General features: G+C 41.2%; 1 protein-coding gene across 5 annotated transcripts in view; it reads left to right on the top strand.

Annotated features, from left to right (window-relative positions):
• Positions 1-1,547: 1,547 nt before the first annotated feature.
• ECT2 (epithelial cell transforming 2) overlaps positions 1,548-17,715 on the top strand; it is a 58,044-nt gene continuing 41,876 nt past the window's right edge. For 2 of the 5 annotated variants that reach the window (XM_084768848.1, XM_084768846.1), the window contains exons 1-11: positions 1,548-1,737; positions 6,066-6,217; positions 6,766-6,845; positions 6,947-7,039; positions 9,364-9,546; positions 11,901-11,990; positions 13,172-13,279; positions 15,235-15,308; positions 16,772-16,902; positions 17,288-17,403; positions 17,505-17,567. In XM_084768848.1, coding sequence (XP_084624974.1) covers positions 6,088-6,217; positions 6,766-6,845; positions 6,947-7,039; positions 9,364-9,546; positions 11,901-11,990; positions 13,172-13,279; positions 15,235-15,308; positions 16,772-16,902; positions 17,288-17,403; positions 17,505-17,567 — 1,068 coding nt within the window. In that variant the 5' untranslated portion in view covers positions 1,548-1,737; positions 6,066-6,087. Of the gene's footprint in view, positions 1,752-6,065; positions 6,218-6,765; positions 6,846-6,946; positions 7,040-9,363; positions 9,547-11,900; positions 11,991-13,171; positions 13,280-15,234; positions 15,309-16,771; positions 16,903-17,287; positions 17,404-17,504; positions 17,568-17,715 lie in introns of all 5 variants that reach the window. The other 3 variants (XM_084768847.1, XM_084768850.1, XM_084768849.1) reach the window with 3 other exon arrangements.

Raw genomic sequence — 17,715 nt, 5'->3', positions numbered from 1 at the left:
TTGCCCTCTAGCCCTCCCAGCTGGGTGGTGCTGGGATTACAAGTGTGCACCACCGCAGGCTGCGCCATTCTGACAGGCTGGATCTATACCGCAGTCCAGTTAAGACATTTGCTGAGTGCCCGCGAGTGCAGAGAGTGCCTCTTCTTCGTTTCGCATCAAGGGGGGGTGGGGGGGGCACACAAGCTCTGAAAGGCTAGCCTAACCGTCCTGCACTGGCACCACACAGCCTCATCTGACAGACTGGAAGCTTGTTTTCCTAAGGCGGTGCACAAAGGAGGCAGGCATTCTGTATTGAGGAGAATGTTTGGAATGCCAGACACACCCAAGCTTGAGTTCCGAGCACACTCCAGAGGGCAATTTCAGCTCCTGCTTTCTTTTTCTTCTGCTCTCAACCTAACTGCTGTTCTGAGATTCTCCTGAATGGCAGGCCATAGATATTGGCAAGCAGAAAAAAAAAAAAAAGTTGACTATATAAACTGTTTTACTCGTTCTATGAGGGCCATCACAAACTTTTCATGCTGCAAAAGTTGTCAAGAGGATGTGTTGTTTTTACAGTAGATTTTGGGCTGCCGAGTTGGTTTGGTGGTTACAAGCACTTGATACTCTCAGAGGACCTGGGTTTCATTTCTAGCACCCACATCCTAATTATCTGTAATTCCAGTTCCTGGGATTCCAGCCTTCTTACCTCTCAGGCCACCAAGCACTCACACAAGGCACATACACGAAGAAAAAACTTACATGCAGGCAAGAAGTCAGACACATAAATACATTAAAAAAATTTTTTTTTCTACCTCTTATTGAGATTTGGGGCATAGCAACACGCCCATGCCCTTTTCATCTAAGTCAACAGCCACTAGGTAGGGGTTTTGTTTTACACTAAACCGTAGTTGTTCTCAGACAGGGTCTTTTGTGTAGGCCAGGCCGGTCCTGTGCCCCACCTCCAGGGTACCCTCCTTCGTGGTGGGGTTACAGGATTTGACAAGCACGCCCAGCTACAAGTGTCTGGTCAAGAGACTGTATTATAAACCATTTTATCTAGAAACAATTTTCAGAATAGCAACACTAACCCCAGGAAATAATTGATCACTTCTTGTCTAGACTTCAAAGGACAATCACTAATATTCGTAGGCTGGGGTGGAGTCGGGGTGCGACCCGGAAGCAATTATGCCTCAGGGGATTCTAGAATCTCTTTCTACATTTTTAAAATTGCTCAGATTGAAGCTCGTCTTTAAAAATAAAGTCTGGGAAGGAGTATGAGCGGAAGATCTGCGGTGCCTCGTCCTTTGTCTCCAAGTTGCAGGCGAAGGTAGAGAGGCTGTTCCTCAGGAAATGGGCTGTTTACTCAGTAAACAAACGGTAACCACAGAAACACCTGCCGCTTCCAGAGGCGCTGCGGAGCCACGCCCCCTCGGCCACATCCGGGCACTCCGCTGACGTTCACACGCTCCAGCCGTTTTCGCTTATTTGAAACACACGCACGGCCAATGAACCGGCGTCTTCTGGAGGCGGGCTTTGGGACGCGACCAATCAGCACTCCCCTAAGAGGCTCCAGCCTATCAAAAGGAGGTTGACAGGGCGCGCCAATCAGCATGGCTCTTAGAGAGAGCGGCTGCATTTTTGAATCGGCGGCGGCAGCCACCCTCGAGCCATGGCGGCGCCAGTGAGGAGAGTCGGTGTCTGAGGAGCATTAGCCAAGGGCCGCGCCGGAGTGGTTCCTTTTTTAAATATCTGAGCGTGGTGAGGACTGCGGGGTGAGTGGGGGGGACGGGAGGGGGTACGAGAGCCCGGAACCGTGGGCCGTGGCGTCCACGGCCGGCGTCCCCCGGGCGAGCATCCTCGGGCTCCATACCTGTGTCCGGCTCCCTTTTCCACCTCGTCCCCCATCCGCCCCCTTCTCCCGTCCTGCATCCCCTATCCCGCTCTTCCCTTGCGGTCTGGGTCCTCTTCCTCCCTGTTCTGCTCCTGCCGGGCGCCCCAGGGCGAAGGACGCACTTGGGACCGGGATTTTGGCTGGGCGCCCGGTCGCCCGCCCGCCGCAGCCCTGAGCTGCCCTGATTGTTTTGTGGTTTCCCTCTGGAATTCCTGCAGAATTCCGATTTTCGATTTTCAAATGTAAGACACAGGCCGCCCCGCCCCTTCCTGGCCACAGATGCGTGTGGTTAGTGGTTAACAAAGCGCTATCAGTGGAGTTGGACCGGGCTTGGAGTCGCTGTGCGAGCAACTTTTCTTTAACTACCCACTGGATACAGCAGTAGTTTTGGTCTGCTAGGATGGCTGCAAAGGTTAACTAAATGCCAAGGAAGAGATTTAGGATGATGGTACCTGTAAAATATTAACTCTAAGTAAATGAGAGTTGTTGTTTACACTGTTACTAAGAACGTGTTCAGTAAATAAATAAAAAAGTATTCACTCTTGTAATTTTGCTTCTTTACTCTGCATAACTTTTTTATTAAAAGAAGTTAAAAGGGAAGCTAAAATGACCGTTTAAGAGAACCCATGTGTTGGGAGACAGGGTCTCAGGTAGCCCAGCACAGGTTTGAATTGTGGAGCCAAAGGTGACATTGAACTTCGGATCTGCCCGCCTCCCCATCCTGAGTGCTCGGATTACAGGTGCCTGGTTTATGAGGTGCCGGGGATGACTTCATGCATGATGCTACAGCGGGGCTACATCCCGAGACAAAGATGTGTTGTTTCATGATCACTGAGTCTATTGTGCTTATTTTTAAAAATGCCTCTAGACTATGTGAACATGGAAAGAATGTGATTGGTGCATTTCAGTTTGAAATCAGATTGTTGGGTGCTAGTTATGGCATTAATACAGCATGTAGCACTTTTGCTGTTAATTTTGAAGTTGTTTTTTGTAAATAAATGATTTATGCATTGAAGCATTTAAAATTTTTTTGGGGGGGGGGTGGCCTCTGTTTTGTGCCTGGAGTTAATTATCAATCAACTGTTTTGGTGACTTTTTTTTTCTTTTTTTTTAAAAGAGGGTCAGTAAACATAATATTAAAAGTGCATTGTTGTACATAATTATGGGCTGTGTTTTGACTCTCTCCTCCCCGTCCCGGTAGGGCTGGGAGATTGAACCCAGGACCTCATCCTGGCTTTACCACTAAGTTCCACTTCAAGCCCTAGTGTCTTTTAGTATGTTTATCCAGTGTGTAACGATTAGAGCAAAGTAGCAAAGTAACAGTTACATTTATGATTCATTCTTTCTTTTTCTCGGGACTTTTCTGTGTAGTCCTGGCTGCCCTGGAACTTGCTTTGTAGCCCAGGCTGCATGCTGGCTGCCAGTTCAGAGATGGAATGCCTCTGCTTGCTGATTGTGGGGATTAACGGTGTGTTTGCTCCACCACTGCCTGGCTGTTTTAATTTTTTTCATATACTACATTCTGATCCTTTCTCTTAGATCCTCCCCATCTCCCCTCCTTCCCACCCATCCAACCCCACAGCCTCTTCCTCTGTCTCTTTAGAAAACAAATAAGCAAAAGAAAAAACAAAACAAAGAATAGAAAAAACAAACAGAATGAAAACCCTAGGGCAGAGCCCAGGAAGCACAAGCACAAGCAGACACACAGAGAACTGTCAAACTGCAGGAACCATAGTGTATAAACGCAGACCAGTAAAGGGAAACAGGACACAACAAACACTCCACAAGAACACCAGGGCTCTTGTTGAGCTGCCATGTCCTGCTGGGTGTGCGGCTTGCACTTGGTGGTTTGTATACCCAGTGAGACTCCTTTGGAGGACATTTTTTGCTTGTTTGTTTGCTTTTGTTCTGTTTTTTTTTTTTCTGAGTGGACAGTTGGCCATAACATCTCGGTTAGGGATAGGAGGTCACGTTAACTTCCCTCTCTCTCTCTGCTGGAACCCCATTTGGCTTGGACCTCTCAGACTCTGTGCGTGCTGCCTCTGTCTGAGTTCATATATGCAGCAATCCAGTTGGTTTTAGAAGGCCTAGGTTTCTTGGTGTCCCCATCTCCTCTGGCTACTATTCTCTTGGCTCTTTTCTCTTCTGTGGGGTGCCCTCTGCTCCAAGGGGAAGGATTTGGTGGAGACCCCCGTTTAGGGCTGAGGGTTCCAAGGTCTCACTCGTTGCATAATCGCTGGTTGTGGGCCTCTGTTTGTTCCCATGGGCTGCAGGTTCAAGGTTCTCTGACGATGGCTGAGCAGACACTGATTCACGGGTATATAGCAGAATGTTGATAAGTCATTGTCTTGTGACGTTTCTTTAAGTGACTTAGAGCCTTGTGTTTTTCTCTAGAAATGATTTTTAGGAGATGTAGGAAAAAGGCTGTATGGAATTTGCCACTGATTCTGAATGCAGAGCTCTTCTGTATCGAACCTTAGAATAGTGATTGCCGTGGGTGAGAGAATGAACAGTCCTGAGTTGTGACTGTTGGATAAATAAGAGTAGTTCTTTGTCCTTTCAAGATACCCTTTTAGTTTCTATCTTAACTTGCATTGGAGTTGTATTACTGTCTGCTTCCTTCATATGGAAATGAGACTTAATGCAGAGCTGAGCCAGCACTTGAAGCCTATGATTTTTACAACTGTGTGTAGGTCTATAGTGCGTACATTTTATACTACTGTAGAATCTACCCAGAAGTTGGCTGTGTGGTGGCGCACGCCTTTAATCTCAGCACTTCGGAGGCAGAGGCAAGTGGATCTCTGTGAGTTAGAGGCCAGCTTGGTCTACAAAGTGAGTCCAGTACAGCCAAGTCTACACAGAGAAACCCTGTCTCGGAGGGGGAAAAAAAAAGAATGGAGATTCGTATCTATTGTTTCTCCAAAGCATACAGTTTAAATTGTTTCTTTACTAAGAATCTGGAGCAGTCTCTGAACTTTGTCTCTGAAGTAGGGGAGAGTGGATCAGACATTTTTGAATAAAGTGAGGTTAAGCTCTGAGATAAAGATGAGACTGTTATATTTGCTTAGTATTTAAGATATTAACACCCCCCCCCCACAGTTGGGTATAGAATCCAGGGCCTTCAGCATGCTAGGCATGTGCTTACCACTGAGCCACAACAAGCTCCAGCCCCACACTTCAGATAGACTCTCTTCCCTGCTGGCCTAACTTTCCAGTTCTTAGATTCTAGATGTCTAAAAGAGCTTTCTTCCATAGTCCAGATTTATATTGGTGTATTTTTCTTGTCAAATCTTAGAGGTGTTTGAGAATTAATATAAAATGTGATTAACTGTAAGCTGTACAGTCACCTATGAAAGGTTCTGAGAGTCCATAGAGGTTGAGTGAAGAGCGATGATTGAAGTTGGCAGGCAAAGTAGAGCTGATCACTATTAAATGTATGCAGTTAGGACGTACATTGCAATTTGTGCTTGGCAACTGCTCAGGAATTCATTGTTGTCCCATAGAATCTGACACTAGACTTATTTGATTTGAGACTTATTTATTTATTTACTGTATTTCTGTAAACTAGGCCTGAACAGTTTTATTTTATAGAAGAGAAAATTTAGGCTCATAGAGGTTTTGAGACAGGATCTCTTGGACTCCACATTGGCTTTTTTGTTTTGTGTTTCGAGACAGGGTCTCTCTGTGTAGCCCTGGCTGTCCTGAACTCGCTTTGTAGACCAGGCTGGCCTCGAACTCACAGCGATCCACCAGCCTCTGCCTCCCGAGGGCTAGGATTAAAGGCGTGCGCCGATGCGCCTGGCTTCCACATTGGCTTTGAATTCATGTTGCAAGCCATGACCTCCAACTCCTGTGTGCTGAGATTATAAGCATGCTGACCCACCCCTACCACCTGGAGGCAGCTTATGAATTCTGGATACACAAATACAACTTCCAATGCAGTGGTTGTCAATCTGTGGGTCTCAGCCCCTTTGGTCATCACATATATATCCTGCATATTAGCTATTTACATTATCATTCATAATAGTAGTAAAATTATACTTATGAAGTAGCAAATGAAATACTTTTATGGTTGGGGAAGAACTGTATTAAAAGTTTACAGCAGTAGCAAGGTTCAGAGCCACCGTTCTAAAGCGTGCTGTTCAATGACCGTGTTTGTTTCATGTATTCACATTTCAAATTTTATTTTTTTCAGCCTTCATAAAATAGTATAAACAATGGCTGACAACAGTGTATTAATATCTCCTACTGAGATAACCGGCTTGGCAGACTCTTCCATTTTTGATTCTAAAGTTACGGAAACTTCCAGAGAACACTTGTGCATGGCCTCTACTTCAAACGTTGATGGTAAGCACACTACCGGCTTTTAAACACAGAATTGTTATTTGAATCCTAAAGTACTTAGCTTACTACTGATTTTTTTTGCAACCAAAGTGACAGTTGTGAGGTTAGAATGCGTGTGTTGAGTACTTAGGGCTGTGTCTGCATCCTCTGTCGTCATTTGGGCTCATGCTTCCCACCTTGGAGAAGGGAGCACTTCGGATGAGGCAGTCTAGTGTAACGTTGTCCCGCTAGACTTCACTCATCTTAATGGAGGAGCCGCTTGTATAGCCTGCTTTCTAGATGCTCTTTCCTAAAGGTTCATGTACTTTAAGGAGGAGGGTCATTCTTCATACTGCTGCTCTGAAGGAGTTGTTTCTTGATGTCGTATGCCTTTTGTTACTTTTTAAAAAAGTGAAGCATGGGCAGATATTTTTGTAGGAAATTCAGAATTAGGTTATTTTAACTTCTGCTCTCAGAGATAGAAGGCTTCCTAGCTAGGAAAAAGGCCTAGACACTACTAATTGTGTTGTTGCTACCTTGTAACCACATGGCAATGTTTTACATGTTGATAGAGGAAATGCCTCAGGTTGAAGCCAGAGTGGTTATGGTCCAGGAAGCTGGGGAACAAGAAGAGCTCATCAAGGCCGTGAAGGTAAGGAGTTTGGCGTTGTCGTTCATTTCTAAAGAGATTCTTCATCTGTCTTTGTAAATACTTTCCTATCTTAATCTTAAACGTAAGTCTCTTTTCTACAGACTATTAAGATAATGGAAGTCCCTGTTATAAAGATAAAAGAAAGTTGTCCTGGAAAATCGGATGAGAAATTAATAAAAAGTGTAATTAATATGGTAGGTCAAGCATCTCATTGCATGTGGCATGCTTCACTTCCCTCGATTGAATTGCTTCACTCTGGTGATTGAATCAGGCCTGAGGTGTGCTGTGCATCTGAATTAGAAATGGGGGAAGCCGCTTAGCTTAGAATTGGCTTGTTTCTGAAACCCCAAACTATAGCACCTATTGTAAATTCAAATTTTAGAAATGTTATTTACTTAAGTAAAGGATGTATGTGTACAATGATCTGAATTTTCTTTACAGGTTTAAGTACTTTTCCCCATTAATTTTGTTTAGTTTAAATTCTTGCTTTTTTTTTTTTTTAACAAAATGTAAATAATAATAAGCAGTGATTATCAGTTACTTTGCCTCAGAATTTGTAGTTTATCTAGTTCTCTAGACCAGAATTATTTATCATGTTTTGGCAGATTGAACCCGGGATATCATGTATGCTGGGCAGTCATTTTCCTACTGAGCTAACTCTCAGTTACATTGGTTTGCTAGGGCTGTTCAAACAGAGTAACACAGACTGCTTAAACAGCACAAGTAGCTTACATGTCAGAACTTAGTTTTCTCAGTTTTGGGAGCTAGTTTGAAATTGGTGCCAGCAGGTTCAGTGTCCTTTGAAGCCTTCCTTGCTGCACCCCGCATGGCCTTGTATGTGTGTAGTACGTCTCTGCTATTGGTTTTGTATGTTCACATTTCTTATGAGCAAATGCCTCAGATTGGGTGAGGGCCACCCAGGACATCTCATCTAACTTTAGTTGCTGCTCTAATGTCCTTTTAGCCACATACAATCACATTGCGAGGTCAGGCTTCATTCTTCATTTGGGTTAGCTTTCGACATAAGAATTTCAGGGATAGGTGATTTGGCCTATTACGCCAGTCTTTCAGATTAAAGCCCAAATAATTTATTCAGAATTTTCTTTTTTTCACACAGCCTAGTCTTCAGTATGTTAATTAAAAAAAATGAAGCATTATAATATACTTGCCTTTGAGCTGGGCATGGTAATCCCAGAGAGGCAGAGGCAGGCGGATCTCTGAATTGGAGGCCAGCCTGATCTACAGCATGAGTCCAGGACAGCCAGGACTTTAAGAGAAATCCTGTCTGGAAAAACAAAACACACACACACACACACACACACACACACACACACACACAAAGACAAAAAACAAAAAAAGAAGAAAAAAGATGCTTGCCTTTGTCTATTATACATTTCTATGCTCCCAATGTGGCTCATGGTCTCTCTTTATGGCATATGTACTGAAATGAGAATGCCAATTAGTAACCTTTTATCTCATCAGGTGTTATGATTTGTTTTTTGTTTTGTTTTTCTTTCTTAAAGATAGCTGTGAGCCAGGAGTGGTGGTGCAGGCTTTTAATCCCAGCACTCAGGAGGCAGAGACAGGTGGATCACTGTAAGTTTGAGGCCAGCCTGGTCTACCAAGTGAGTCCAGGACAGCCCCAGGCTACACTGAGAAACCCTGTCTCGAAAACAAACAAACAAACAAACAAACAAATAAATAAAGATCATTTTTTCTTGGTCAGAATGAAAATTGTTGGGTACTTACCTAATGCAGTGCATTGAAATACATGTACTAAGGCTGGAGAGATGGCTCAGAGGTTAAGAGCACTGATTGCTCTTCCAATGGTCCTGAGTTCAACTCCTAGCTACCACATGGTGGCTCACAACCATCTGTAAAGAGATCTGGTGCTTTCTTTTGGCATGCAGGTGTACATGCAGGCAGAACATTGTATACACAATAAATAAATAAAACTTTTTTTTTTTAGAAGAAAGAAATAAATGTACTTAAGTTTTTAAAAAAGTGAAGCCTAGTGGCTCATGCCTGTAATCTTATCACTCAGCAGGCTGAGGCCAGGAAGGTTGCTGAGGCTTTAAGACTAGCCTGGGCAACATTGAGACATTGCCTTTAAAAAACACAACACAATAAAAAGCCTATGGCTCATTGGTAGAATGTTTGCCTAGCATGTTTGGAGTTCTAGGTTCAACCCCCATTATTACCAAAAACTAAAACTACAACTACAGAAAGGAAATTTCTGGTCTTTTAGTACATAGAACTTACAATGCATTCTTAGTGGTTTATAGACCACAGAGTCGTAAAGTTTACATTTTCAGAGTATTGATCTGAAAATCTTAATGTTAAGTATGGGGATATGTGACATACAAGTAGAGAAATACGGTGCTGTAACTATTGTATTCTTTAACTCTTAAATTTTCCACAAATTTTAAAGATGTCAAAAAACTACAGGGGAGTCATTCATTATCTTATACGATCTATGAGTTATTTTTATTTGTCATAACCATATGAAAAAATCTAGGAAATTAAAGTGCCTTGTGTGAAGATGGACTCAATGGAAGAATTTGGAAGTTTGGATTCGCCAGAATTTGAGAATATATTTGTAGTCACTGACTTTCAGAGTTCTGTCTTCAATGACTTATACAAGACTGACTGTAGAATTGTTGGGCCACCAGTTATACTCAACTGTGCACAAAAGGGAGAGGTAAGAAACATATCATGACTTTGCAAAAGTACATTTTTATTAGCTAATTTTTTGAAAGTTTGTAATTAGACAATCTTGCTACATGCTGTCAGAGTGCTTCATGGTTGCTGAGTGTGCTGGCTCATGCCTGTGGTTCTCGCACTTGGAGGTGGATGTTGGAGGACCTGGAGTCTAGTGCATTCTGGGGAGTTCTAGGCCAGCCTGGCTTCACGAGGCCCCCTGTCCCCCATCAAAAAGATAATCATTAGGTGGTTACTCTTACGTACTCTTTTTGCAGACCAGGCTGGCCTCAAACTCACCTCGATCCGCCTGCCTCTGCCTCCTGGGTGCTGGGATTACAGGCGTGCGCCACCACGCCTGGCCCGCATTCCTCATTGAACAGTCAGACAATGAGGAGTGTGGGTGTGTGTAGAAGCATGTACATAGGGCCTTACTATTACACCTCGCTGTCTTAGGAGAGATTGGTCTGCAGAAATGTGTACACATAAACCTTTCCTTTTAATTTAAAACTGGTGTTCTATCTGCTAACATAAGCTTTTATTTTAGTTACTTATTTTTTAATATTATTATGTATGCAGTGTTTTGCCTGCATGTGCCGCCATGTGGTTGCTGGGAGTTGAATTCAGGACCTTTGGAAGATCAGCCAGTGCTCTTAACCTCTGAGCCATCTCTTTAGCCCCAACATAAGGTTTTAATTAGGGAAATAATTTTAGCTTTTTTTTTTTTAACATTTGGCTGTGTGGTGTGTGTGTGTAAAAAGTGGACAGCTTGCGCACACAGTCAGGCAGTATGTGAACTTGGTGTATGGCCAAGCGTGACTTGCGCTCTTGATCCCTCTGTTCTCATCTCCTTAGTACAGAGATTACAGGTGTTAATTTTAAATCATACTTCTCTTTGCTTATTTCTTTGTTCTTGCTTTTTTGAGACAGTGGTTCACTATGTGGTTTTGCCTGTCCTGTATTTACCAGGCTGGCCTTGAAATCATGGCGACTGGCCTGCCTCTGCCTCCTGATTGCTGGAGTACTCCTTTAGGCATACTCCACTGCACCACACGGCTTAAATCATATTTCAATATAAGAATTCTAATCTATTTACTTCCTAATTGTTGGCTTGACAGATTTTTTAGATTTATTTTATGTGTATGTGTGAGTGACTGCATTTCTGTATGTGTAAATATACATGCCTGGTAGCAGTGGAGGGCAGAAAAGGACACCTGACTTCCTGTGGCTGGAGATAGAGGTGCTTGTGAGATGCCTTGTGGGTGCAGGCACTCCGCAAGAGCCCCAAGTAGTACTACAGCCGTGAGCCATCTCTTCAGCCTCTCCCCCCTCCAGTGTGAGATAGGGTCTCACTGTGCAGCCCTGCTTGACCCTCTGAACTGTAGGCTAGTGTGGCTTATATGTTGAGTCCCAAGCCAGCCAGGGATACACAGTGAGACACAGTCTCAAGAACCAAACCAAACAATATAACATCAGCAAAATAATCCCAAAAAACAAAAAACAAAAACTTTAGAATCCGCCCCCCAACCAAAACAACCACCACCACTACCACCACCACCACTACCACCAAAGCCAAGGAAATTAAAGTGTTTTATGTAAAGATGGACTCAAATCTGAGCATGTTTTTGTAGAATGGTCCCTATTCTATCTGTAGTACATAGTCTCAAATAATTGTAGTTGGTTAAAGCATATGCATCATATTGCCTAATATTTATTTAAAATGTCTTTTAGTTGTTGTTGTTGTTGTTGTTGTTATTATTATTATTATTATTATTACATTTTACTTAGTGTGTATGTGCATCATCCCATTGTGTACTGTGGAGGTCAGAGGAGAACTTGTGGGTCCTGGGAATTAAGCAGCTAATGAAGCTTGACAGCAGCTGCGTCTCCCCAGCAGCGTGGCTTGAGTTTTTCCTAGTGACGGGAAACTATTACAGGAGTGTGTGACTCTGGACTCTTAAATGGTAGCTTAGTCATGGATATCAGTGATTTTGGGTTTCAGAATTTATATATGATGCTCTTCTGCTTAACTTTCCAATTATAAAGTATAATTAAACATGCTTTGGGAATCATAAAATGTTTCTAAAATTTTGAGATAAGGTTGTTTTATTGATCCTGGATGGCTGTGAACTTAGAGTTTTCCTATCGCAGCCCTCTGAGTGCTGAGGTTGGTAACCAGTGCATAGGCCCCCACCTGACTAGGAGACACTTATCGTGGAATTTTGATACTTTTCTCCCCCTGCATATTGGAAAATTCAAGTAAACCTTGGGTTCATTGGCAAGAAGAGAAATCTTTAAGCTTAAGGAAATGTTTTCTAAATCCTAACTGAAAAGGGTTTAAATTCTGCCCTGTAGCCCTTGCCGTTTTCCTGCCGGCCGCTGTACTGTACAAGCATGCTGAACCTCGTGCTGTGCTTCGCTGGCTTCAGGAAGAAGGAGGAGCTCGTAAGTGTGCGGCACCGCGGCTTCAGGGGCGTGTCCTGGCCGCAAGACCTGAGTCTCATGAACTTACTTACTGACTTGTTTACTATCATGACTTAATCTACAAAGCCTTGAAGTAAAATGCTGACTATCAGCTTCTAAATTGTAAGGAAATTCTTAAGAGCTTTGTTAAAAAAAAGTTTTGTAAGTGATAGCTGTCATGTGAGTTAATAGGAAATTCTATAACTACGTGAACTGTTTTACTTTCTTGCTAATTTTGAGTTGCATTGGCTATTTGAAGTTTTTTGTAACAAAAGATTAATATTGTTATACAAGCCAAGCTTTAAAGTATTCTTACTACCATAAATAAGTCATAGAAATTATTTTTGGTTCACAATATTTTCTAAGTTGGAACTAGTAACTGTGATTTTTGTGGGAAGAATACTGTTGTTATATAACTTAATATTAAAAATCAGCATATTTGGGGTTGGAGAGATGTTTCAGTGGTTTAGAGTGTTTGCTGCTCATCTGAGAACAAAAGTTTGGCTCCAGCACCATGTCACATCGTTCACGGTGCCTGTAATTCCAGCTCTGGGGGATCTGATACCTGGTTCTGGCCTCTGAGGCACCTACTTGTATGTGTGCATACTCACAAACACATAAGTAAAGATTAACTTTTTAAAAAAATCAAACATTTTTTGTGGGTGTATGGCTGTGGTTTCTTTCTTTCTTTCTTTCTTTCTTTCTTTCTTTCTTTCTTTCTTTCTTTCTTTCTTTCTTGGGTTTTTTGAGACAAGGTTTCTCTGTATAGCCTTGACTGTCCTGGACTCACTTTGTAGACCAGGCTGGCCTCGAACTCACAGAGATCTTCCTGCCTCTGCCTCCCAAGTGCTGGGATTAAAGGCGTGCGCCACCATTGCCCTGCCATGGCTGTGGTTTCTATCCCCACTATTGTAAAAAATAAATTGAGTAAATGAAAATAACAAATCGATGTGTTTAGGCAGTTTTTGAGCCAGTTGTCTATTAACTTGATACACTATATATAGTTTTGCCTATAGCAATAGCAAACTACCCTTTTAAAAAGTATACAAATAATTTAGCATTATAAAATCCTTATATAAGTTTTATAAAATAGTTGTGCTAAATGAGTTGTTAATTTTTGTTCAAGTTAATTAAAATAAATTTTGTTCAATTTTTCTTTTGAGGTCAAGTTGGTGACATTGGTTCATCATATGGGTGGAGTTATTAGAAAAGAGTGTAATTCCAAAGTAACACATCTAGTGGCAAATTGTACACAAGGAGAAAAATTCAGGGTATGTAAACTTACTGTTTTTTTTCCCCACTACTAATGTTTTTTGTTCATAAGTTATGAAGTAGTCTAATAATATAGTCCAGGATAATTGACAATTCTACAGATTATATGGGTGTGTGCTTATGCCATGGCCCATGTGTCATAGGAAGACAACAAGCAGGCCTAGGTTTTCTCCACTTATGTGCGGCCTGGGGATTGCACAGTGAGTTCTTATTTTTTCCCCCTCAACGCAGGATTTTTTTTTTTTTTGAGTAACAGCTCTAGCTGTTCTGGAACTCTCTGTAGACCAGGCTGGTCCCAAACTCACAGAGATCTGCCTCCCTCTTCCTCCCAAATTCTGGGATTAAAGGTGTGCACTGCTGCCACCACCACCTGGCCCTAGTTGAATTATCTTAACAGTAGTTTGTCATTCATTGTCACATTCTCAAGTGTATTGTGTAGGAAATGGTAACCGGCTTGAATTTTCCCTAAATTTGTTTTCATTTGTGTGTGTGTGTGTGTGTGTAGATGTGTATGTATGTGTATGTGCATTCCATGTTGAACATTTGGAGACCAGAAGAAAACTTATAGAGCAGTGATTCTCAACCTTCCTAATGCTGTGACCCTTTAATATAGTTTCTCAGCTTGTGGTGCCCCCAACTATAAACTTGTTAGTTTATAAGTGTAATTTTACTACTGTTATGAATTGCAGTTTCAATATCTGTTATGCAGGATATCTGGTATATAACCCCCAAAGTGGCCACAACCCACCGATGGAAAACCGCTGTTCTAGAGCATAATGCTGAGAGTTAGCTGTGATACCTGATAGGATGGAAGCCTATCATAGGGGCATTTGAAAGTTAAATTCACTTACCTGATTCATTCCTATGTACTAAGGAAGTAATTTCCTGTAATATTACTAGTAGACTTACAGTTTCCTATTGTAGTTAAGTATACCTAAAAGCCTGTTTCAGTCTTTTAAGTTTGTAGTTAAGTGCCATTAGCTACATCTACTTTACTGTGTAATTATTGTTACAATCTATCTATTAAATCTTTTGTTTTAGTTGTTCAGGGCTTTTCCTCTTGCCTCAGATAAAGACTTGCTGTCAATCTTTGTGGATGTGTCTGTATTCTAAGTAACTTGTTAAGGGAACTCCTGTTTGTCTTTAATTGTAATTTTAGTGTCAAACAGTCCAGTAGCATCACACTTAGTAATGACAACTTACCCTACCCCAAATATATGTATATACACAATATCAAAATCTTTATATAGATGCACAAAATTTGGGTTATAAAGGACATTCATTTGCAAGTCAATTTTATGGTACACATTGGAAGCTTTTCAATTGTCCATTCAGTACTCTATAAGTAATAGGTAGCAGTGTTGATAAAACTTAATATATGCTACCTTTGATTCAAGATTGTGATATCGTAAAAAAAAGAAAAAAGTAATATGAAAATACAGATTGCTTTTTAAAAAAATAATTTAATTTATTACTTATTATTTATTTAAATTAGATAAGATTATTCTGATAACTACAAGGTCACATGTAGTATCATCATGTTTGTCTTAATGGTGTCAAGGTCAGGGTCTGAGATTCTGATACTAGCTATATACCATTGTCTTCCTTCTACCCCAGACACCACCCCCCCACCCCTGTTTTGTTCTCCTCACTTTCTAGACCTCACCTAAAAATTCTCATATTCTAGGAGTTTAGTGACTTAATCTTGTGTTTTCTTTTGTAGTCCTGTTTTGACCAATACTTCCAAGGTGTGAAATAGAAAAAGTGAAATTGAAATTTAATAAGCATGAATTTAAGAGCTATATCTATAGTTTGGGTACCATGAAACTTATTTTAAAGTTACCAGAACTTTAACAGTATAATGTAAATTTCTGTACATAATTCTTTAGAAGCACTTCCTTGAAAGAAGTTATTTAAGGTGAAAACTCGTTGTAATTGACATTAATATTCTTAGGTTGCTGTGAGCCTGGGTACTCCAATTATGAGGCCAGAATGGATTTATAAAGCGTGGGAAAGACGGAATGAACAGTAAGTACTTATCAACTTATAGTTTATTGTGTGAATTTAACATCTTATTCATTTATTTAAGAAATAATGGTCTTTTGTATCTTTGTGTACTTGAATGCGTGTTTTTGTCCTGTGTGTATGCAGTGCCTGAGGAAGACAGAAGGTGGCATCAGATCCTCTGGAACTGGAGTTACCATGTGTGTGTTGGGAATCATACCTGAGTCCCCTGGAATAGCAGCCAGGGTTTTTAACTACTGAACCATCTCTCTAGCCTGACATGTTACTTAAAGAAAAGAAAAGAAAGAAAGAAAGAAAAAGAACCAATGTTTTAAAGATAAAGCCATGTGTCAATGAAAACTAAGTTTGCAGATAGTATAGGAAAAACTGAATTCAGTCTTTGAATAGCTTAGAGAGTAAAACAGGTTATAAAACAGTTAGTTGAAAGATTTGGTACATTGGGTTTTACTTTGTAAACTAATTTCTCAAAATTAAAAAACAAACCTTTGTGTGCGTGTGCATGATTGTGCACGTAGGCATGCATGCTGCAGCAACAGTTGGAGGGGATGACTGGAGCTGGTGTTCCCTATTTACTTTATGTGGAGCTGTAGGGATGGAACCGAGGTTCTTAGGCATTCATGGCAAGTGCCTTTACCTGTGGAGCTGTGTCACAGACTGGGCAGTCCAGGCGCTCTGACAGGCGGAGGTGCTTACTATCCACAGATGACTATGAGAGATTGGACTTTAGGGTGTTGTCCACTGACTTCCATGTGTGCACTGTAGCAGCTACGTACACATATAGACACATATACAAGTAAATTTTATTAGTAGCTTAATGTGTTCAGGTATTTGCATTATGTTTTTCCTACTTTATGTTTAGATACATATGAATTAGTGCTTAAAATTTATTCCTCATTCTGCTAGCTTTCCACTTGCTCACTTGTGCCCTGGCACTTCATCATTATGTAACGTTGCATGAAATTGGACAGTGTCTATATTATAAAATTTCAAAAGCACAGCCAGGATTTGAATGATGTGAAGGTTGTTTCATTATTTTGTCAGATGTAATGGATCCCTGGACCTACACATGTTAATTTCAATTTCTACTGAACAACATCCCAGACAAACCCTTGTTTTTTTTTTTAAAACAAAACAAAACAAAACAAAAAAACAAAGCAGATAAACAAAACAAAAAATCAACTGCGGTTGTGAACACTTCAGGACCTTACGTAAATTATTAACAGGGTCTTTCTGTAGCCCTTGCTGTCCTGTAACTCTTTGTAGATCAGGCTGGCCTCAAACTCAAAGATCCACCTGCCTCTGCCTCTTGAGTACTGGAATTCAAGGCATGTGCTACCACCTGTGGCTGTGTAAAATACTTTCAATAAATGCATTATTCTAAAACTTGAACTACTGAGATTTCATGAAGTGATGTGCCTAAGTGATGGAATTAAGCTGGCTTTAGAATGTGCATATTTTGTTTTTAGGTGTTTCTGTGCAGCAGTTGATGAGTTTAGAAATGAATTTAAAGTTCCTCCATTCCAAGATTGTGTTTTAAGTTTCCTGGGGTTCTCAGAGGAAGAGAAGCACAGTATGGAAGAGATGACTGAAATGCAAGGTACCACACCTGACACCGTGTACTTAGTTCTGTTCACAGACAAGCACCTAGCACATGTGTGGGACAGTTTCTGCGCTGGACTAATGAAATGTGCGGTGCTGTCCGCAGATGCAACGGAGAAAGCGAGCTGAGCACCTGCCTCTATTTCTCTGCTTCTTGGAGCTTGACCAGCTACCCCATGCTTTTGACTTACCTGCCGTGACTGGACTAGACCCTGGGACTGAGCAAAACAAACCCTTTAGGCCTGTACTAGAAACGACTGACATCATATAAAAGTTTATACATTTATTCTCCAGGCTGGTCTTCTGCATAACTTGCTGTTTTAGGGACAGAGAGTTGGAGAACAGCTATCTGGCTGATTTGTCTGTGTTCCTGTTCTCTTTAGGAGGTAGCTGTTTACCAGTTGGGGATGAAAGGTGCACTCACCTTATTGTTGAAGAGAGCACAGTAAAAGAGCTTCCATTTGAACCTTCGAAGAAACTTTTTGTTGTCAAGCAAGAGGCAAGTAACTCCAGAATCAAATTAGTTAGCTTTAACAGCGCTGTAGCTTCTTTGCTAAGGTAAATTTAAAATCTTAATGAAAATATTTTTCTCTCCCCTAGTGGTTCTGGGGAAGCATTCAGATGGATGCCCGTGCTGGAGAAACTATGTATTTGTTTGAAAAGGTATGGTATGTTTTTGCTTTTGGGTCTGTGAATTTGTACAAAATTAATACTTTTGTATGCAGAACATTTAGAAAGCACAGTATAATTTGTGTTTCTAGGTGTTTAGAAATATTTGAATACATATTTACACACACACACACATATACAT

Source organism: Acomys minous (genome assembly GCF_964271855.1).
Source record: "Acomys minous genome assembly, chromosome: 19".
Classification (NCBI taxonomy): domain Eukaryota; kingdom Metazoa; phylum Chordata; class Mammalia; order Rodentia; family Muridae; genus Acomys; species Acomys minous.
Note: the sequence above shows the minus strand (reverse complement) of the source record. Positions and strands in the feature narration are given on the sequence as shown.